We start from the raw sequence: 20,761 nt of genomic DNA on the forward strand, positions 1-20,761 counted from the left end.
GTAGAAAGGCAAACAAGGAAAGGCTAAATATTATGTGATCAGGGAGACCAGAATGCAGGTAAATAATACCTGGTCATAAAAAAGATAGAAGTGATTTTTTTTCTAGCTTTGAAGTGTCATGGATTGTTTTGTATTAGGTAATGGATAAGTGCTTAAGATGTATTTGACAATTAAAGTGCAAAATCCAATGTGATACTCCAGATATTTAGAACAACTATGCTTAGGAAGTTAGAAGTTTGTTGATGTGTTTATAATTTGAGTCTTTTAAATCTTACTGTGTGATACAAGTTATTTGTAAAAAAGTTTTATATTTATTTCTATTTTTATGCATGTGGAAAACTGTATATACATCTGTCAGCCACATGCACAATGTCCACAGAGGTCAGACGAGTGTGGTGGATCTCTAGGAACTGGAATTTCAGAGAGTTGCTAGAAACTATGTGGGTATTTGGAAGTAAACCTGGTTCTTCTGGAAGAACAGCCATGTTCTTAACCACTGAAACATCACTGTAGGCATTATGACAAAATTTTTAATGAATTCAGAATTTTATTTTCCTGTGAAATGAACAAATAGTTTTATATGTAACCAAATGATGATTCATACACAAGGTTTGTCCAATAATGATCATACTTCTTTATTCAGAAGATCCCCAAATTAACCCACCCAAATGTTCATTTGTAACCAAATCAACAGATTATGGAGAGAAATGTTACTCACCAACAAAATGCAGCAAGCTGCTGATTCATAAAAGACTGTGAATGATTTTTAAAACCATTTTGCTCAGTGAAAAAGCCAGAAAGAAAAGAAGGTATTGTATTGAGTCATTCGGAATATGTGAATGTTTAGAAAGACTTAAACCAAGAAATCATACAGATTTAGAGATTAGGAGATTAGCTAGGTTGGTTATGGTAAAAACTGCCTTGGATACTCAAAATGTTTATATATTAAGAACATATGTGCTGTGTTCTTATATAGAAGAGGAAGAGAGAGAAGAGGAAGAGAGAGAAGAGGAAGAATGAGGAGAAATAAAAATAATGAGAGAAAAAAGAAAGAGAGATGAAATTTTGAGGGGAGTATGGTGGTAGGATAAGGAGAAATTGAAGAGGTAATGGCTGACATATTTGACCAGAATACATTACATACCAGTATGAAATTCTCAAGCAAAAAGTTTAAAAAATAAAAACAAGATACCCCAGAACAAAAAAAAACATAAATATTGAAACTGTATCATTTTCCTATTCAATTCATCTGATTTTATGTGAAAATAAATTTCATTACTAATTTCTGAAACCCTTTATAAAGCATATTGTCTCTAAGTTTCATACACTTTGGATATTCTTGATAATTGCATTTTTTATTTTGTTTTAGTTGTGTTTTAGATACACTGATTTTGTCCTCAGTATAACTTCTTCAGATCTCCTTCTTTATCTTCATCATGATTGATAATTATGGTAAATATCATTCATGATTAATTTTAACTTTGCAGTTCAATATTTTCTATAAAACTGAACTTAATTAGATTTTTCTAAATGTATTATTTTATATTGTTCAAAACCATATTCTTTAGTTATTTCTTATATAAATGCTTTGCTTTCAGTTTAAAGTATTTATTTGATATCTAAGTACTTGTTTCCTTGTATGACTATGAGAATGATGATGAAAAATCATGCACATTAATATTAAAGAACATATACTCAAAAATTTCAAATATCTTTCTTGAGCCCCTCAAGCTAGTTGTTGTTTTATTTTATAAACTACTGAAATAGTGCACATTATGATCTCCTTATTTAACCAATTTTGCAGTCCCTGTTTCCTTACCTTTCTTTCTGCACTCTTTCTTTCCATCTTTTTGTATCTGTCTCTCCTATTATGTGGTCCTGGTAACATTGTAGCCTTTAATATATTTGGTTTAACTGATGCATTTATATTCCAGAAGAATGACAGAGGAAGATTATACCACTACAAAATAGTGTGCCATCAGGAACAGAAGAAAATCTAGCTAAGAATTTTTCATTTTGCAAAATATTAAAAGAAATCTGTCAGAATTAATTACATATATACATTTCAAGATGTTATATATGTTATCAAGATTTCCTTAAAGATTCTGTATTTATGAGATCTATTTTTGTTAAATATAACCTATTTGCCTTTCATGTAAAATATTTCTTAAAATCTAGTGGGATCAAATTATGCATAATGTTATTGAATATTACATGATTGAATAATTGCTGTATATCTCATCTTACAAAATTTCATATATTGATAAACAGTGAATTTATACTAGTGCTGACACAATCTGTTTACTGTAAAATAGCCTAAAATGTTCCTTTCAGATTACTAGACATAACAGTGTGACTAGTTGTGGGATTTAGTAAAACTTGCCCTACCCCCTGATGAGAAAATTGGGGGAAGGGGAACCTCCTCTTGACAATAAATCAAATTCTATGCAGTGCAGGTCAAATTCTTGGTAAAAGCCCAAATTGTATCACCTTACTGCTGAAAATGTTCGTATAATTCCAAGGTTTGTCTTAAACATCAAAGTTTAGGTAGGTTCCACCCACCAGGCCTCCTATGAACTTGTCTTGCACCTTCAATTTATCGTTTTTTTCTCATTTACATATTCACTCCACAGAGTTAGAAATTCACCACTGCTTGTTGCTCTCACAATGATATCTCTCATTTTTGTCATTTCTTGCCAGATGTCGCTGGTTCTATATCAACTCACCCTTCATGCCTGTATTTGAAATATTACCCCTTTCTCCTCAAAGAGCTCTGATTCTAAACAACGTGGTCAATAAAGCTATGATAAGCATACAGAATAGTTCTAGTAACTTTCCCTGAGTGCCCAGAAGGCAGAAACTCTTAGAGCCTCAAAGCCAAATGGGAGCTATTGAATCATGTCTTTGAACATGCTAAACAAGAAAAAATGAATCATTTTTCCCCTGGGGGCAGTTCTTGGGCAGACAAAAGAATTCACCCCAGAGGATTAAAAAAGGTCTATGGATACAGAATTCATGCACCAGGATAATATAGGAAATTCTATATTATACACAGACTAAAAGACATTGTAAGAAATTTGGGGTAAGTTTTGCCTTCTGGCCAATTTATTGAAACTAGAGTTGATCTTATGTTGAGAGAAACACCACCACTTCAGTATTATGTACAATGTATCTAGTTTTTCCATTACAGTCAAATGCCCAAATACGAGTGAAGAGACCATAGCTTATGTCATACGAAACATAAGGAAGGCAGAAGACTTTCTTATCAATGATACTACAAAATGACTATTGTCATCTTGGTTTTGTTATCATGCAACCACTGTCTACTATCACAAGACGTTTCTTAATGCTACTGTATAAGTTTCCAGATGAATAAATTTGAATAGACAAAAGCAATAAAAATAATAAAACAAATAAAACATCTTCTTTGAGTTCTACTCACCTATGACGCCTATGAACCTTATCAATGACCATATAATGATAATGCATGCATAACTTTCTAGTCATCAACAGACCTCTAATCGTACTTAAGACCCAATCAACAAGTGGAAGATCATGCCTGATACTAGAAGATTAGCTTACTATTCAGTGCTAATGAGGTCATAGTTATTGCTAGAAAATCTGCAACCATTAAACTACTAAAGAAACAAAACCACTAGCAAAATATAATCATTTGTCCTTATAGCCACAGATAAGAGCAGTCTTCTCTTCTCTAAAGGAAACGTCTCTTTGCAACAGATAGAGAACACTACACAAAACCACATACAATCAAAAAGCAGAATCATGGAGCCCAGACCCAGTGGACATACCTACAAAATAATCTTGCATCGAAAGCCCATGAAAATTTATTTAAAATGGGGTTGAAAGAGTCTAAAAGTCAGAGTATTAGGGTGTTTGTTGTTATATGGTGTCTTCTAGTAATAACAGAACCTATACTCATAGAATCACCAATAGGACCACTCAAGGTGAGCTAAAGAGGGATGGCACCAATGAAATTATCAAACTAGACAGAAAAAAAAAAACAAGTCCTCAGCCTACACAAATATTAAAATATATTTAATAGAAATTAAGAGAATTGTCTTAGTGACAAAAACTGAGGTTTGAGGCTAACTACATTTCTATACAATTAGAAGAATGGTAGGATGGTCCATCATTTCTGCAGTGTTATGATATATCTCCAACAGGATATATTTCAAGAACAAAAAATCTCTGGAAGTCATAAAAAGCAGTGAAATGTAAATATAAATTTTTAGAAGAATGAAGAGCAGATGAGCCATAAGGACATGAATTAACGGGGAATATGATGCCATGCGAGAGAGCAAAAAACAAGAACACAGTGAGTCAAAGGAACAGGCAAAGATAAGTCAAACCCTGCCTGTTCCACTTCCAGCTTCTAATCAAACAGCCAATGTTCTGCATAAGCACAGTCTGGAGGGCCTTAAGGCTGCTTCTTCGAATTCTTTTTCCCAGTCGTTCTCACAAAGTTCAACCCTGACATTAGCACCAGTATTTCTTTAAGCACAAAGATCAACAGAAGCAGATGTCTTCAGTAAGCAAAAGAGAACATGATGCACACGAGAAGAGAGTTCTAAGAGAAATGCCAAGAATGAACAGAAAAAAGATAAGCTCTCTGTTTATATAACTATACATTATGTGTTGAAGAACATTCCTTTTGTTATCATCTTATTCTTCAGTTTTGTCAAATATTAGTAAAAAGTAAGCAGGTTTTTTCATAACTACATAAACCTTGAATAAATTACATAGATCTAGTTTTAAACAGAGAAAATTGGTTTGCAATGATAGTTGTTTGTTCCTCTGTATTTAGAAAGGGTTACATTGGACAAGTGAAGTCTAAATATATAGGCATAACCTGATGTTTCCATACAATGTTATTTGTATGTTTTCAGAGCTGACCATATGGTATTAGACGACCAATTAGGGGTTTGCCTCTGTGGAAGACTCTCCTACACTTACTATTCCTTAGTAGGCTGTAGTTCTTTGTCTAGAGTTGAATCTTTGTAACCATTTTTCATGTATATTGGTATCATTCTTATTCAGGTATTGTTTAGTTGTTTATTTTGGTGATATTTGGGTTTAGCTTCTGACATTTCTTGCAGATTCAATATTATGTCATAAACCCAAAAACTCCAGTTGATGCTGCCTGTGTAAAAGTACATGGGTGTAGAACCACTAACTGGAGTGCAGGAAGCCTTTCAAGGACCTCGTCTATGAAGAGACCTGACTATCCCTTTTGTAGCATTTGTCAGTTTCCCAAGGCTTAAAATTACAAAAGTTATTTTATTTCCTTCTTTGCTTTTTTTCTTTTCTTTCTCTTTTCAGTGGGTGATGATTGATACAAAGACCCTTAACTTGTTAATCCATAAGAATAAAGTTCTGAGTTCCAAAAGCAATATTTTTTTTCCTTTCTTTCCCCAGTGCTCAGGTTCATAATGAAAGAAGGGGCAGAAAGATTTTAAGTAGCCTTGATAGTGGAAATCTACTATGAAACATTTGTTGGACTACTGAATACATGACTACATGTATTTGTTTTATATAAAAGAGAAAAAGTGAAACAGTATTGTGTTCTCTCATTCATTAAGTAAATGGATATGTGCAAAGATACAGTCTGTACATCTATAGAGGCCACCAGATAATATTGAAAGGTTTAGCTCATTTTTATGTTTACCTCAATTATACATAATGCATAACTGATGTGAAGAAAAACTACAAAAGCCTTTGTTCTATGAATATTATTATAGCTGTCATGAAATTCTTAGACTTCCTTTGTTATCTCTTATAACCCATGGTTGGATGTGAACAGCTATGGGAAGTATGGTGGTCTGTATAAAAATGGTCTCTATAGGACTGTAGTGAGTGGCACTATTAAGAGGTGTTGCCTTGTTGGAATATGTATCACTTTGTTGAAGGAAGTGGACTTTGGGGTCTCAGATGCTCAAGTCAAGTCAATTGTGACACTTCCTGCTCTGTGCCAGTATGTACGATGAACTCTCAACTAACACGTCTACTTATAATCTGCCATATTTCCCACCACAATGACAATGGAATAAATCTCCAAACTCTACACCAGTCCCAATAATATGCTTTTATTTAAAAGACCTGCTATGGTCATGACATCTCTTCACAGCAATAAAACCCTAACTAAGACAGGAAGAAACCATCAGTTCATCACAAAGCAATTCTTGCTCATTCATCCTTGACCTGATGTTGTATCATTAAATATAAACATCCCTATTCTAATGACATTTGCAAAGTCGATGAAAGTACAAAGTCAGAAACAGACCCATACAGTGTGTGTTTCAAATGATATATTGAATGAGGTTAGCCATGTAAGATGAAGAACAAGTCAAAAGCATTCAGTAAGACAAAGTAGTGAAAAGGAGAGGAAGACACAAAGAAATATATCCCCATTATAATCAGTTCTATAAACATTTTACCTTACAAACAAGTATCATTAAACAGCTAAATCAGTTTGATTTACTTCAAAGGCTAGAACCAATCAAATGTGTACCAATGATATTCTACATTTATGAAGGTATTTTATGTGTATTTTCAGTAACATTGTCAGAAGTACTATATGACATGGTAATACTTCACACTGTCATGTTGCTTAGAGTTAGTAGTATGTGCTCAGCTTTTCCATACATCTCTCGAGCAAGAAATCTAACACGATATAAGAAATATTACTTCTGGATGCATCATTTTCCTTGTGATAATATTTTTTGCGACTAAATTTGAGAGGACAATGAAAATGACAATTTATTTAAAACACAAATGGTCACCCTCCTGCTAAATCACAGGTCATATTTTTAATTGACTACCTCCAAAAATGTAAAATTTCAGGACTAGAAAGATGCTTTGGCTATTAAGAGTACAGGTTATTCGTAGAGCAGATCTAGCTTCAACTCCCAGCACCCAGGGTTGTGATAACCTTATTTGGACTCTGCACCAAGTGGGCATGCATGGGCCTGGATGCACAGACATACATGCAAATAAAACAACCACACATAAAGTTTATATATAATATATATATATATATGTGTGTGTGTGTTTATATTTTTATGTGTGTGTATGTGTGTATAATTCCATTTGGAGGGTCAGAAATATAAGATTTGTTTGCTCAAAAGTTGCTTTCTTCAATTATTTGAATACTTCCTCTGAAATTAACGTGTTTCTCTTTTACATAAATATGGAATTTACAGTGTTTTCTTTTTATACAACTGCATATTCCATTTGACACATACCTCTGAAAGACATCTTTTATAGTATAATTTTACTTTGCCCCAAGTTTTGACCACAACAAATAAAGTCTCAAGATAATTAACTAAAATGCCAAACACCATAACTATTTTAAAGGGTCACATTCAATTTGTATTTATCTATGGATAGGTAATAATTATTAGTATTAGGAATTCAGATCTAGGGAGAAAATTTTATCATTAAATTGTATATTTTCATATGAAGAATACTTGTTTATTCAATCTGAATTTATTATAACAAGCCATATGATAAACATTTCCTTTGAAACAAGTTTTTCCATGATCTAGTTTACGCCTAATGTTCCACTGAAATTTTACTCACCTTGTCCTAAAGTTCGTCGGGTGAGGATGTCCATCATATAAGGATAGATAGTCGTATTCCTCTTCTAGCGCAAATGACTGAAAAACAATTTGTATTCTATTTCGTTCTTCTGCTATTATTACCCATGTACAGTTTGCACCATTTGGATATCCATATGGAAAACCAGGGCTTTCTATGGTGCCATTAAGTCCTTTTAAAGTTCCACCACATGTATAAATAAAACCTGCAACAAAAGATAAATAAATTGTCATTGTTATAGAATACAAAACAAAAATCAGTGACATTTTTTCGAAAATTCTTGGTTTTCTATAAGAGCCATTGACAAATTTTTAATGACATTTTAAGATTTATGAAGGTTGCATACATATGGATGTAACATATTTATGGACCATTTGATATATAATGTGAATAACAAATAGTAGGATTATAATTTATCAGATTAAATTTAATAATCAAAAAGAAGTTGATAAAATCATCCACTGTTTTNTTTTTTTTTTTTTTTTTTTTTTTTTTTTTTTTTTTTTTTGCCATTGTGACCTAACAAATAAAGTTCCCAAACACGTCAGTTTCTTTCACATTCTTTTCAATCTAATTCTGGGAAGAAATAAACAATATTGAAAATTAATTATACAAAGCACAATGGGTCTGAAAAGTTTAAATTCATCTTTTTTTACATAGCACACTTTGAATATATGTACTAAGTTATACCTATACTGTGTTTTGAGAGAACCTGCTCATCTAACTACAAGAGAAGGATTTGTGAAGTAAATTATATACAACAGTTTTAATTTTATGAACGTGATTTAAGATGATCCTAAATTAACTAGGGTGTTAAACTTATATAATAAAATAAACCTAAGTATTTGGTATTGATGATATTACTTTTTTATACTAATTTTGTGGGAGGTCAAAGTCCATGAGGGCTCAGAGACAATTTGACAAGGTACTGTATTTTTAGCAAACTAGCTTGTTTGAATATACTGATAGAGACATTTTTATGAGCAGAACCATGAACAGAAATTAAGAGGTCACAATTGGAGAATGGGGAAAACAGAGGCTAAGTTCAAAAGTTTAGTGCTGTGGGATAATGGTCTTATATCCTGTGTAGATTTGTCACTTGTATTGGTTTAATAAAATACTGATTGGCCAGTAGCCAGGAAAGAAGTGTAGGCAAAGCCATCAGACGAGGAGAATTCAGGGAAAAGGAAAGGCTCAATCTGCAGTCACCAACCACACATGGAGGAAACACGATGTGAATGCCTCACTGAGTAAGGTTCCAAGCCATGTGGCTAAACATAGATAAGAATTATGGGTTAATTTAAGTTCATTATAAGTCTGAGCTAATAGGTCAACCAGAATATAATTAATACAAGCCTCCGTGTGTTTTGTTGGGACTGAATGGCTGTGGAATTGGGCAGGACAGAAACTTCTGTTTGTAATCCATACTGTTCCTCAAATCACAGCAACAGTTTGTAGTTGCTGAGTGAGTCAGATCACTCCACGATAGCCACATGCACTATATTAGGTGCCTGTAATGGGTCTACTCCTAAGAAGGTGTCTCATGGGTAAACACAAAACTCTTTTTGATTCTTACTTAGTTTGGAAGTCTGTACTTAGCACTATTATTATATAGCACAAATATAAGTCTGTACTTAGTGCTAATGCTGCAAAATGAATGATAAAATTATTGTTATAGTTCACTTTTTTAAAAGCTTACCAAGAATTTAGACCGGATAGAGGCTTAAAAAGTCAATACTTGCCTATATTCATATATTTTTTTTTTGCTCATTCATCAAAAGTCAAACAGGGTATTTTATGATTTTCAAAAGCAGACAAATAAATAAATAAATATTAAAAGGTCTCTTTCAAATTGCTTCCTGCACAGCAATTACTTTGAAGCCTAAGGTTAATTAGCTATCAGCCATTTCTATTAGTTTTCTGCCTGAACAGCAACCAATTTGAAGTTCATAACAAAATGCAAGCATGAATCCCTTCAGCAACAATCTGATCTATGGGCTGTTTTATACATTCTCAAGTTCCGTGACCCTGAAGATTTCAGAAAAAGGGCATTTGTTTTAAAATAACACACTCATTTTGTCTGCTCATTTGTAAAGGTGCTGCTGATTCATACACTACAAACTTTTTTCTTTAGGCAAATATAAGATGCACCTGTTTTTAGTGTCCTTCCTTTTCTATGTTCTTCTTTTTTAATTTTTATTTTGCTAGAATAAGCATGCATTATACATAAAAATTGTTTTACAAGTTAAATATTTTAAACATAATTTAAAATCACAAATACCATTTCAAGAATTAAAAATGAAACTACCTATTAGTGACACAAAGAAACACACACACTTCTCTTCCTTTTGTTAGCTTGCTTTAGGTTTTTGAGTCAGGGTGGTACTATATTTCTACAAATGAACTGTCATTCACCCTGAATGTTATGTTGGTTTTAGCTTAAATTCTGCAACCCCTAAACATTGTAATTTTAGTTGTTCAATTATTTCTAAAGTATGTGTATTATCTGAAAAGCATAACACTGCAAACCAGGATGATAGGATCTCTGAATTGCCAATTTATAGAAATTACCAGAGTTATTACATATTCTTTACTCTGCACAATTATATTAGTAATTTTTCTCTGCTTCTGGATCTGATTTCAGACTTTAACCTCAGAGCAAATAAGCCTGAAGATTTCAGATAGTTCATTTTGCAAGGTTTACAAAATATTACAAATTTATAGTCATGGCATTTTAAGTCTTTTAAAACTTTTGGTAGTTGGGTCAGTTTACCTAATACATTTAATAAAAAAAATATCTAGGAACAACTCATTAAAGACAAGATTCACAGAAATAGAAACAAACCCCTAAGTAAATGCTTTCATCATAAAAGTTTAGAAAAATGGAATGAGTTATAGCAAGGATAATTTTACATTTCCAAATAGTTTAAGTTATAGTTAGATCTTCCCTGGCTTTAGAGTTATATAAACTGCTAATATATATTAACTTATAGAAGTCAAGTGTAGGGTCCAGTAAGATGTAGAAATAGATCAAAAGATGTATAGATGTAAGTATAATAGCTTGAGTTGGGTTCCCAGGGCACATGGTGGAGAGAGAAATCTCAAAGCTGTAAAGCTATTCTCCAACCCCAAACATGTTCAGACCCATCTGGGCCCTGGACCATGTGTACACAAGCCCATACATATCCAAAAGAAATTATTTCTTATTTAAATTGACAAGAAAGTTTAAAAAATATAAGCTCTCTAGAGGAAACATTTCTTAAATTTCATTTAAATTTTAAGTCAGGCATGTTACTGTGAGAACTAAATTGATCTCCTTTATTGTTTAATACAAATAAACTCAGAAATAACATAGAAAATTAAAGACTTTTCTTTCGAGTAAAATATATTTCTTTTGATAGTATAAGAAATACCAGAGAAAGGATTATGGTTTTGATCCACAAAAATTATCAATATCAAAATTTTCATAATTGTGATAACCACACAACGTCTATGAAAGACATGAGAAATACATTAAAACTCTTCAAGCTAATGGCAAGGCATGTGGCACCATACTTCAAACTACTTGCATTCTTGATTTTAAAATTGACATTCACCCATTGTATCTTTGTAGCCTAGGAAGCTCTGAAAAGTGGTATACTTAATAGAAGGATAAATCAGTTTCTTCACAACAAATCTTTCACCTACAGAGACTGTTCTCACTGTTGTATCTGTCTTAGAATTGATTGGAAAGGTATAGGTCAATATCATTAGGCATGATAGACATGACAATAACATCCATACCCCTCTTAGGCATAGAAATGACTGTATATTTAAATCTCTATTCCTTGACCGCAGTAAAAAGACAATACTTAGTAATACAGCTGTCTAAACTACTACATAAGGTAGAACAATCAAGAATCTGATCAGACCTCAAAGGAAGATCTGGGGGAAAGATGTTCATTGCCAATTTTGAGACACTCTTAAAACACTTGAGGATCGAAGTGTCTGCTGCCCATACCAAGGAAAGGCATAGGCTGTCCCCGATTTCTCACCTGATTACTAATTAAGGTCCTGTCTATGGAATTGGCATCTAAAATGAACTTCTACATTTTTATAATATTAAAAGTATACCCAAATATTTATGCAGAACTTGTTCACAGAACGAGGGACACAGTGGTTCACGACATTTTAAGAAAATATCTAACTTGTCAGTTATGCATCATGAACCAAATTAATTATAAGCTTCATAGCTATTCTTTGAAAAGACAAACTTTTATCTTTCTAGAAAGCAAATAGCAGAACAAACTGTTACAACAACAAAAAAAAAAGAGATAAAAGTACACAACATGCATTCTAGAAAACAGGGTGTCATTTACCCCACGAAATACATCCCAGCTTTTGCACCATAACATTTTCTATAAAAATGATTAATTCTATAAAAATGATTATGATTATATCACATGGTATGAAGTCTCATTCCTAGAGGTTGCTATTGAAATTTTATAGATGGCCAAAAGATGAGTGATGTGTGTGTGTGTGTGTGTGTGTGTGAATGTGTTTTGAAGACACAAAATTCAGTAGATTTGGAAGGTAATGTGGGTCTGAAAGGATTTGGGAGAAGGGAGTGAATAAACATGATGAAAATACATTGAAGGAAATTTTCAAAGAGCTGATATAATAAGGAAAAATAAGATTATTTTCATGGTTTGGAGGTATCCAACAGTTGGAAGGATGAAGTACAAGTTGACATGGAGAATATAAACTGAGCATTTGTCTCAAAACAACAAAATCTGAACAACATCCAACAACAAACACAACAAAACATGTAAACAGCTCAGTGAAATAGCTCAAGGTAGGAGAAAAGAGAGGCTTCAAATCAAAGTAAGGAGCAATTAAAATATTGAAGAAGAGAAATAAACAAAATAGGAACTTAGATATATTATGTTTAGAAATTAAAGAAGTGAAGAATCGCCTTCTTAGAAACATAAAGAAAATGATAAAAATTTATCTGGAGTAACCAAAAGGTGTTCAAAACTAACAAAATAAATGTCAGTCTAGAACAAAACGAAACAAACATTACTGATATATCTCTCTCTATATAGAGAGAGATATATCAGTATATATATATATATGTATATATATATATGGAAAACACTGTAAATGCTTCAGTCACTGAAAGGAAAGTCCATTTTTATTTGCCTTCATCTTTATTCTTTTTTTCATTTGGTCTGTCATACTAGGTTGATTTTTCTTGCACCTAAAATTATTTCTCAGTATTTGTTTTAACTAGTCAAAAATAAATTTATTAGATTAATTTGCTAAAAACAAAAACAAAACAACCAACCAAAAGAACACTCCTCTCTAGTATTCAGTCCCCTCACTTTATTGGAAGTTTTCACCAACACAAGCTGCTGCTCACAGTCCTCAATGCCAGCTGTTATCTACTGAAGAATGTTCAGTCTTGTAAAGCTACTCCACTAAAAACCTTCAGCCAACCTTATTTCAATGCTATAAAGACTCTTATATAAATAAATTATAGTCATCACCTGAAATACTCTTTCAAACAAGAAACAATTTTCAGAGAAATCAAAAGTTCATGCATGATACAATCATTCAAGTGGCCTTTTCCCTCCCTTGTCTAGTAGGTTTGTAGCTTATTAGAATATTCGTGTTTATACTTGATTTCTTATCCTTCTTCTTCACACCATTTTGTGTGTACCAAGTAACCATTCCTTTGATTCACAGTGCAGTAAAATACACACTGCTTTTCCACATTTTTTGGCTCTTTGTTTAACATCTGTGTGTAGATTTGTCTGTTAAGCCTGGGGCGACTTAAATATTCACTCTCTTCCATAATAAGGCATACATAAGCTATAGAAAAACCAAAACATATTCAGTTGTATTGGAAAAATCTAACAGACACAAAGCAATAATTTTTGCAAAACTTGCCAGTTTTATATAAACAATGGTGGGAAGCTGTTCAGACTCCCGACTCCTTTGTCAAAGCATTACCAGATCCAGTAAACACTGCACTGTAATGTCTAAGGGTAGGAACTACTTTTTCCTTGCTTTCTTACTTCAAATCCTCATTCTATTATGCATTTTAAATGTATAGATTATTTCTATAAATGAATAGCCAGGCTGATAATTATTATTATAAAGTATCAAAAGAAGTAGTAGAGAAGGTTAATCAGTATATTCCATAAAAGGTAAGATCAGGAAATATTAAAATATAATTATAATAAAGATACCTTTTAAGTTGCTCTGGTTAATTGTAAAAGAATCTTTGAAACAAAGCTATAGTTTTCTTAGTTTTGAAGCTCTGTAGTCAAATGAGATATGTTGCAAAAATCTATAAGTGTTGAAGCATTAGATTTTGAGAAATTATGGGTTTCCTGAAATATAATCACAGATTGCACATTCTATCATCATAGTATATGTATTGAATAGGTTTAGTCAGAGAGAATTTTTGTATAATTAGTCAATATAATGATTGTGAATTGTATTTTTCTGTCATGAATACCTTAATCTCTTGAGTTTTAGCCACTAAAATGGAGTGAATGACAAGTAATTATAACCTGTAAAATTTAGATGCATTAAACTTAAAATAATTGATATAATTTCAACAATTTTGAGCAATTTCAAATCTTCATAACATTAGATTCTTTTAAAACTACAAGTGTGTGGGCTGGAGTGATGGCTCAGAGGTTAAGAGCACTTCCTGCTCTTCCAGAGATCCTGAGTTCAATTCCCAGTAACCACATGGGTGGCTCACAACTATCTATAATGAGATCTGGTGCCCTCTTCCGGCCTGCAGGCATACATGCAGACAGAACACTGTATACATAATAAATAAATAAATCTATAAAAAGAATACAAGTGTGTGTGTATGTCCGTACTGTAACAACTAGTGAAAAAACAGAACTTTTTAATTAAAACATTGATCTTCTCTTTAGATGGAATATTTGCCCACATATACCTCCTCATCATAATTTAATGTCATAATTTAAGTATTGGAAGTACATAAAGCTAAATAAGTATCTAGCAGATAGGGAGTTCTGTGGGGCAGTCAGCCTTTCTGAGACATCCAGAATGGCTACACTTCTATTGGACAATTCATGTGTGGACTGGCCATGACTCCTGCCAAACTTATAGAACACTAGAAAAGGTATCTGCAATTTAATCTTCTAAAATCATAACAGTTTTGATTGTCTGACTTTGCATCTTTCTTATATTTTCTAATTTATCCCAGCTACATAATATTTACAACATCTATAAAAATGTCAGAATTTAAGTTTCTAAGTGATATTGACCAATTTTGAGTGCACATAATATAAGACCTTGAAGCAATGAACTGTATTTGCATATCACATTCAAAATTCCTGAATGGTTATACAAATTTGAAATGGTATACCATTTTAAGTTGGAAAATATCTATATGATGGGTATTGTTTTTTTCCAAGCTAACTATTTCTGTGTCTTTTCCATTATATCCTGCTGTCCTGAGATGCTGGCCCATGAAGATATCTTTCAGATATGACTTTCTGGCATGTTAAGCCTCCATGTAAGCTCTGTCAATGTAAGACAGAACCGTAGATTTAAAAAGCAAGAAGAAATCAAATATTCAGAAGACAGAGAAATCTGTAGCATGATTAATAAAAATCCAGAGACAAAAATTGAAGTCAGAAAAGCAAAACAGCCAGCCACCTCAGTCTGAAATGGCAACCCTGCCTCCAGGAATCTCAGAATGAGACAGTGTATGAGTGATGTCCCATACCGTCTTATATTTCTCTCTTGGGATGGGATTAAAGGTATGCACAACTACTACCCAGTTTCTATGGCAAACTAGTAGGCCAGTGAAATTAAAGGTGTGCATCACCACTGCCTGGTCTGTAAAGCTGTTTTACTCTCTGATCTTCAGACAAATTTTATTAAAATACAAATGAAATATCACTACAGAGATGACTATTCTTAAATGTGATGATGAATATTATTCATTATGTTTGATATGTAAACTTAGTGTAAAATTCTAAAACTTAGCAGAAATCCTGACAAAGCAAGCCAATCTCCTAGTAAAGTAGACATCTCCATATCATGATTAAACCACCGACCTCATCTCTGAACACTTTGGTTATTCGAGGATAATGCATTGTTTCATGTTTATTTGTCCTTGATTAAAGAAGACAAAGGCCTTGCTTTGAAGTTCTGTTCTGTTCATTGAAGCATTTACAAATAATGATTCATTTAATCTTCTCAAATTCCCTGTGAGGTACATCCTCTAATCTCAATTTTCAGTTGAAGCAACAGACACGGGAAGAAAGAATCATTAGAAGTAATGGAGTTGATAGGTACCAACGAACAAAGCAGTGATTTGAACATATACTTCTGTATTTAATTTTACACAGCCGCAGTTTTTCATATACTAAGATCTCCCTCCAACAGTCTTTACTGTTGTTACAAATTCCTTCCCCTTTCTCTTCATTACTCAGCCATAGAATATATAGCTTTGGAAACAAATTCTGCAGAGGTAGTTCAAAGGTCAGTTAAAAGCTGATGTACCAACAAGCACCTATGTAACTTTGCTTTCTTTTTATTTATTTATTATGTTTATCTTTCATTTTCAAAACAGATTCTCACTACGTAGCTCTGGCTGTTTTGAAACTTACTTTGTATACTAGACTAGACTAGATTAGACTATAACAGAGAAAGATCTGATTGCTTCTGGCTTCTCAGCTCCCAAGTGCTGGAACTGATTTTGTGTGCCTATATTTGAAGCTGCCTCTTTAAATTTTACTTCAGATTTAAAGACAGATTTTTCTCTTATTATTATGAAAATTGCTAGCAATTTTCATAGTAATGAAGTTAAAAATATGAATATTCTGTATTATGCGATAAGGTAGGGTAGTGTTGATAGGATAGTATTTGACTTTATTCTGAGCCTTCTATATTTTCACCTGGCCTATTTTAAAAAAAAAAAAAAAGCTTATCTAATTTCACTTACTCTAAACACTTCTCAATATTGTGTATGTTTATGTGTGTGTGTGTGTTGGTATGTATGTGTTTATGTGTGTATGTTTTTGTCTGTATAGATAGAATTCAACCTCTGCTGTCTTCCTCAATCACTCTCCAATTAAATTTTGAGACAGTGTCTCCCTGAACCTGGATCTTGTGGATTTAGTTAATATGAAGGGCCAAAGGCATTCAGAGATCCCTTTGCCTCTGCCTCCGCAGGACTGGGGATACACATCTGCCACACCTTCATTTGGAGGCCGTGGATTGGATTTCAATCCTTGCTTGTGTACTGAATACTTTACCAGCTGAGTCTTTCCCCAGCTTCTTTACACCCCACTTTAAATCAAATATTAAAGTTAAAAAGAGTCTCTGAGGAATATATTAGAAAATCACCTCAATGCATCAAAATTAAAAAAAAAATGATTAGACTAATAGGGAAATTCATAGCAATGTTCAGATGTTCAAATTTGTTATTTTGGGGGATATAAACAAATATTCTTATCTAGACTCTTATAGGGAGCTTACAGCTGTGGGGTAGAAGAAGAAAAGCTGCTAGGATTTCGTAGTCCCAGGCACTTTTTCGTTCCTCTCCCTTGTTTCTAAATGGCAAACTACACTACAGGAAATGGACTTCATCTCAGTTGCCATACTTGGACTCTTCCTACCTCAGTCACCCTTTTCCTGACTCTTTCACAAACTTAAAGAGGTAAGCTGTTGACCATGTTTTATTTTGAAAACTTCCTTACAAAAATGAATAAATAAATCTTTGAAAGGAAGCACTGGTATGGAAAAAGCAAAGAAAAAATATTTCTACAACAATAAAGAAGTTAAAAGCCTTTCGTGGCTGCACTCAAACTTATCTCCATTTTGACACTTCTTTTTTCTTACTATAGCAGCCATAATGTGATTTTTTTTTCCTTTTGTATTGTTGCTCTGTACGTCTCAGCCTAGTGCTAATAATATCTGCTGCGGTTATTATCTCCTTCCACACCTCTCTGGCTCTTGCCTTGGGCCTGAGGTTACTATTTACTTGAGAAGAAAACAGTGTATTGAAGTATTTGTAAGGTGAAAAATCCAAGTTTTGTGGTTCTGGAAAGTGGAGGTTAGCATCCCTTGGCACATTGGAAAACAAGTCACAAAGACTTCTGAATTCCCTTGCATGCTTTCTTTCATACAGGGTTTGGAAAGCCAGAGGGTGAGTGACAGCTATGATGACATTATTATTTGGGGGACACAATTCTGTAGGCTCTGTTATGCAGGGAAATAGAGGAGGGGGAAGATAACTTGTCATTGAATGGGTTTTCACACCACTGACGGTGTAATTCAGTTTCACTGTAGTGACAGTCCAGCTTGAACCTGCTGACAGATGGCTGCTGGCAAAAAGATATGGTTGAAACTCACTGTCAAGATACAAGCTTTCATGTTAACTGAACAACATATTTAAAAGAGCAGTTCAAAAGATGATGCAAATAAAGAGAAATGATATTTAGCGCTCACATCATCTGAACCGTATCTAAGTGCTTCTAGTAGGCTAGGTGCTGGCAGAAGCGAGATAGCATAATATCCTAGGGGTGAGTATGTCCAGGAAAGAATAAGCCTTTAAAAAGGGGTTTCAGCTAGTATTCTGTTGGGGGTTTTTATGACTAAGGATTCTCAGAGAAAAGGTCAAAGGTTGTCAAATAAGTGGAAGTGAGAGATACAGTCACCTCTGGCACTTAAACAGAATTCAGAACAAATGGGGTAATTTTCATAGGCCATGACCCATATATGCACTTTGCAAACTCTGAATAATTCCATTGGTGTCTTGAATTATTTTCATAAGTGTGAAGATGATTAGTAAACAGTACCCATGAGAATTTTCTCCTAAATACTTTAATATGCAACATAGAATGTTAAGGTATCTACTCTCGTTAGCCTCATTTCATAGAAATTAGAATGCAAGCCAAGGAGTTTATATAAAATCTTAGTCTATGATAGATTCATATAAGGGAAGTATGGTCATGTACAAAATAGAGACAATAACTTAAGATCCCTCAGGGAAAGATCTACAGCAGCTTATTGGATAAGAACACCTTCTGATGACAAACTATTTCTTTACTAGAATGTAAAGCTTTGGGAACAAGTAATAAAAAATAGAAATATATTAATTATTTAGAAATAATGAAGAAATCTAGAGATTAAGAAAGTGCAGTTAGAGCATTGCAAGAAAGGGCATCTACATACAGATTGCTATTGTTTTCATTTCAAAATGTTTATTTTGAATACACAAAACATTTTATATATTGGAAAGAATTAGCAATAGCCATTTCTCAAGCTTCATTTGTTGATTGTGGGTTTTTTTCTTTGTTGGTTTTATTTTCTCAGAACTTAGATACACTAAGATCCATCTGCCCATCTTCTTCAGTTTTAGCCTTCCATGTATCATGCACAGTTTTCCATGGCTTCATTAATGAAATTGCATTTATCTTTAAAACACCATTAGACAATATTCAATGATATGATACTCACTTACTTCTGCCTCTTTCATTTCAGTATTTCTCAGTTAAGATTTTAATACACTCCTGCAATCTTGGTCCAGGATGGAGGTAATGATTTGCTAGAATTTATTCAGTCTGTTTTCCATTTTTCTGTAAGTGGAGAGTCACAAAATTCGGTGCTTCCATGTGTCATGATGTTTATGAAAAGGTTTACAGGAGCACCAGCGGCACCCACACATCTCAATTGACTATGCTCTCTCTATACCTCATTCTCTGTTTCCCCCAACTGAAATCTATGCCTATATAGCTTCAAAATTTGATGATCCTTCTTCTTTCGTTATTTTTAAAACTGCTCCAACTGCAGGTTTCTAACATAAACCAGAACAAGTGCTGAATAAATAGTATTCAAGACATTCCATATAAAGCTTGAGTTTGTAAAGTATTATCCTATAAACTGATTATTTTTTCCATGCTGGATGCATATAAAATGAAGGTCTTACCACAAATAAAACACTAGCCCATGAAATGTTATCATCAATGTTAGAAGTAAAGTGGATACAATAAATGGCACAGATGCTGAATAATTTTTAGAGGGACATAAGGCATGCTGTAGCTATGACTTGCATAATAACCATTTGAAAGATAAAAAGAATTTCTAATAACTTGAGACACTTAAATATTTATTCTAATAAATAGACTATTTTCAAGTATGTCCATGATTTCACATGGAATTAAGCCCATACTTTCCTTGATAGCAGCTAGTCATTAGACAATATAGAAAATCTTGAGTCATACTTAATCTTAAAATGGGTTATAGTCCATAATATATGATATTTTTCTTCCAATATTTTATCATATGTCTTTGTACTTGTGGTATTTATGCCAGTGCGTAGTGAAATCTGTTTATTCTCCTTAAATCTGGGCAGTGTGTCTGATTCCCTAGAATAAAGCAACAGTAAATGTATTGTAAGTTGATTCTTTAGCCTGGCTCATGAGAAGACAAGGAGTTAGAGGCTTCAAGCATAGGATCAAACTAGGAACTCCTAATGTGGATGACAACTGTGGGGCTGGGCAGTATGTGAGACCACTGGCCATGGAACCAGTGCTCATCCCTAGTCCATTCAGTGGAATTTTAGAGCCCATTCCCTACATAGGGACACCTTGCTCAGTCTAGATACAGGGGAAGGGCATTGGTTCAGCCTCAAAGTGATGTGACAGACTTTGTTGACTCAAATGAGAGGACTCATCCCCTCTGAAGAGTGGAATGGGTGGGGTGGGGAAATTGCAGAGAACAGGAGGGGGAGGGGGAAGAGAAACTGGGATCAGTATGTTAAAAAATTATTTAAAAAATAAATTAAGAAGCCTTGGGCACCATGAGATATGCTTACCTCCTATCGAGAAGCCATAGCCAATCACAACCACTACCCTTACTATGCAAGATGATGTCGAGAAAAAGGGAATTAAATCATTTTTAGTGTTGCAGTCCCAGCTGGGGCCCCAGGTTAAAATCAAGCTGTTGATTGATCACAGACAGCATTTAGAAAGAGACAGTCTACCCAACTGAGCACAATTACTCATAATTCTATAAATTTACATGTCATTGTTTAGGTATTTTTTTTGAGATTGTAATATAATTACATCATTACTTTTTTTTTTCCTTTCCTTCCTCCAAG

At 33.4% G+C, this 20,761-nt stretch overlaps 1 protein-coding gene across 3 annotated transcripts in view; it reads right to left on the bottom strand.

The window, feature by feature from the left end:
- Csmd3 (CUB and Sushi multiple domains 3) overlaps positions 1-20,761 on the bottom strand; it is a 930,239-nt gene that overhangs the window by 820,842 nt on the left and 88,636 nt on the right. For all 3 annotated transcript variants that reach the window (XM_050162609.1, XM_050162600.1, XM_050162593.1), the window contains exon 2: positions 7,600-7,822. In XM_050162609.1, the coding sequence (XP_050018566.1) occupies positions 7,600-7,822 (223 nt within the window). The remainder of the gene's footprint in view (positions 1-7,599; positions 7,823-20,761) is intronic.

The sequence above is a fragment of the Alexandromys fortis genome, unplaced genomic scaffold (genome assembly GCF_014885135.2).
Source record: "Alexandromys fortis isolate MF-2015 unplaced genomic scaffold, M_Fortis_MF-2015_v1.1 scaffold_17, whole genome shotgun sequence".
Taxonomy (NCBI): Eukaryota; Metazoa; Chordata; class Mammalia; order Rodentia; family Cricetidae; genus Alexandromys; species Alexandromys fortis.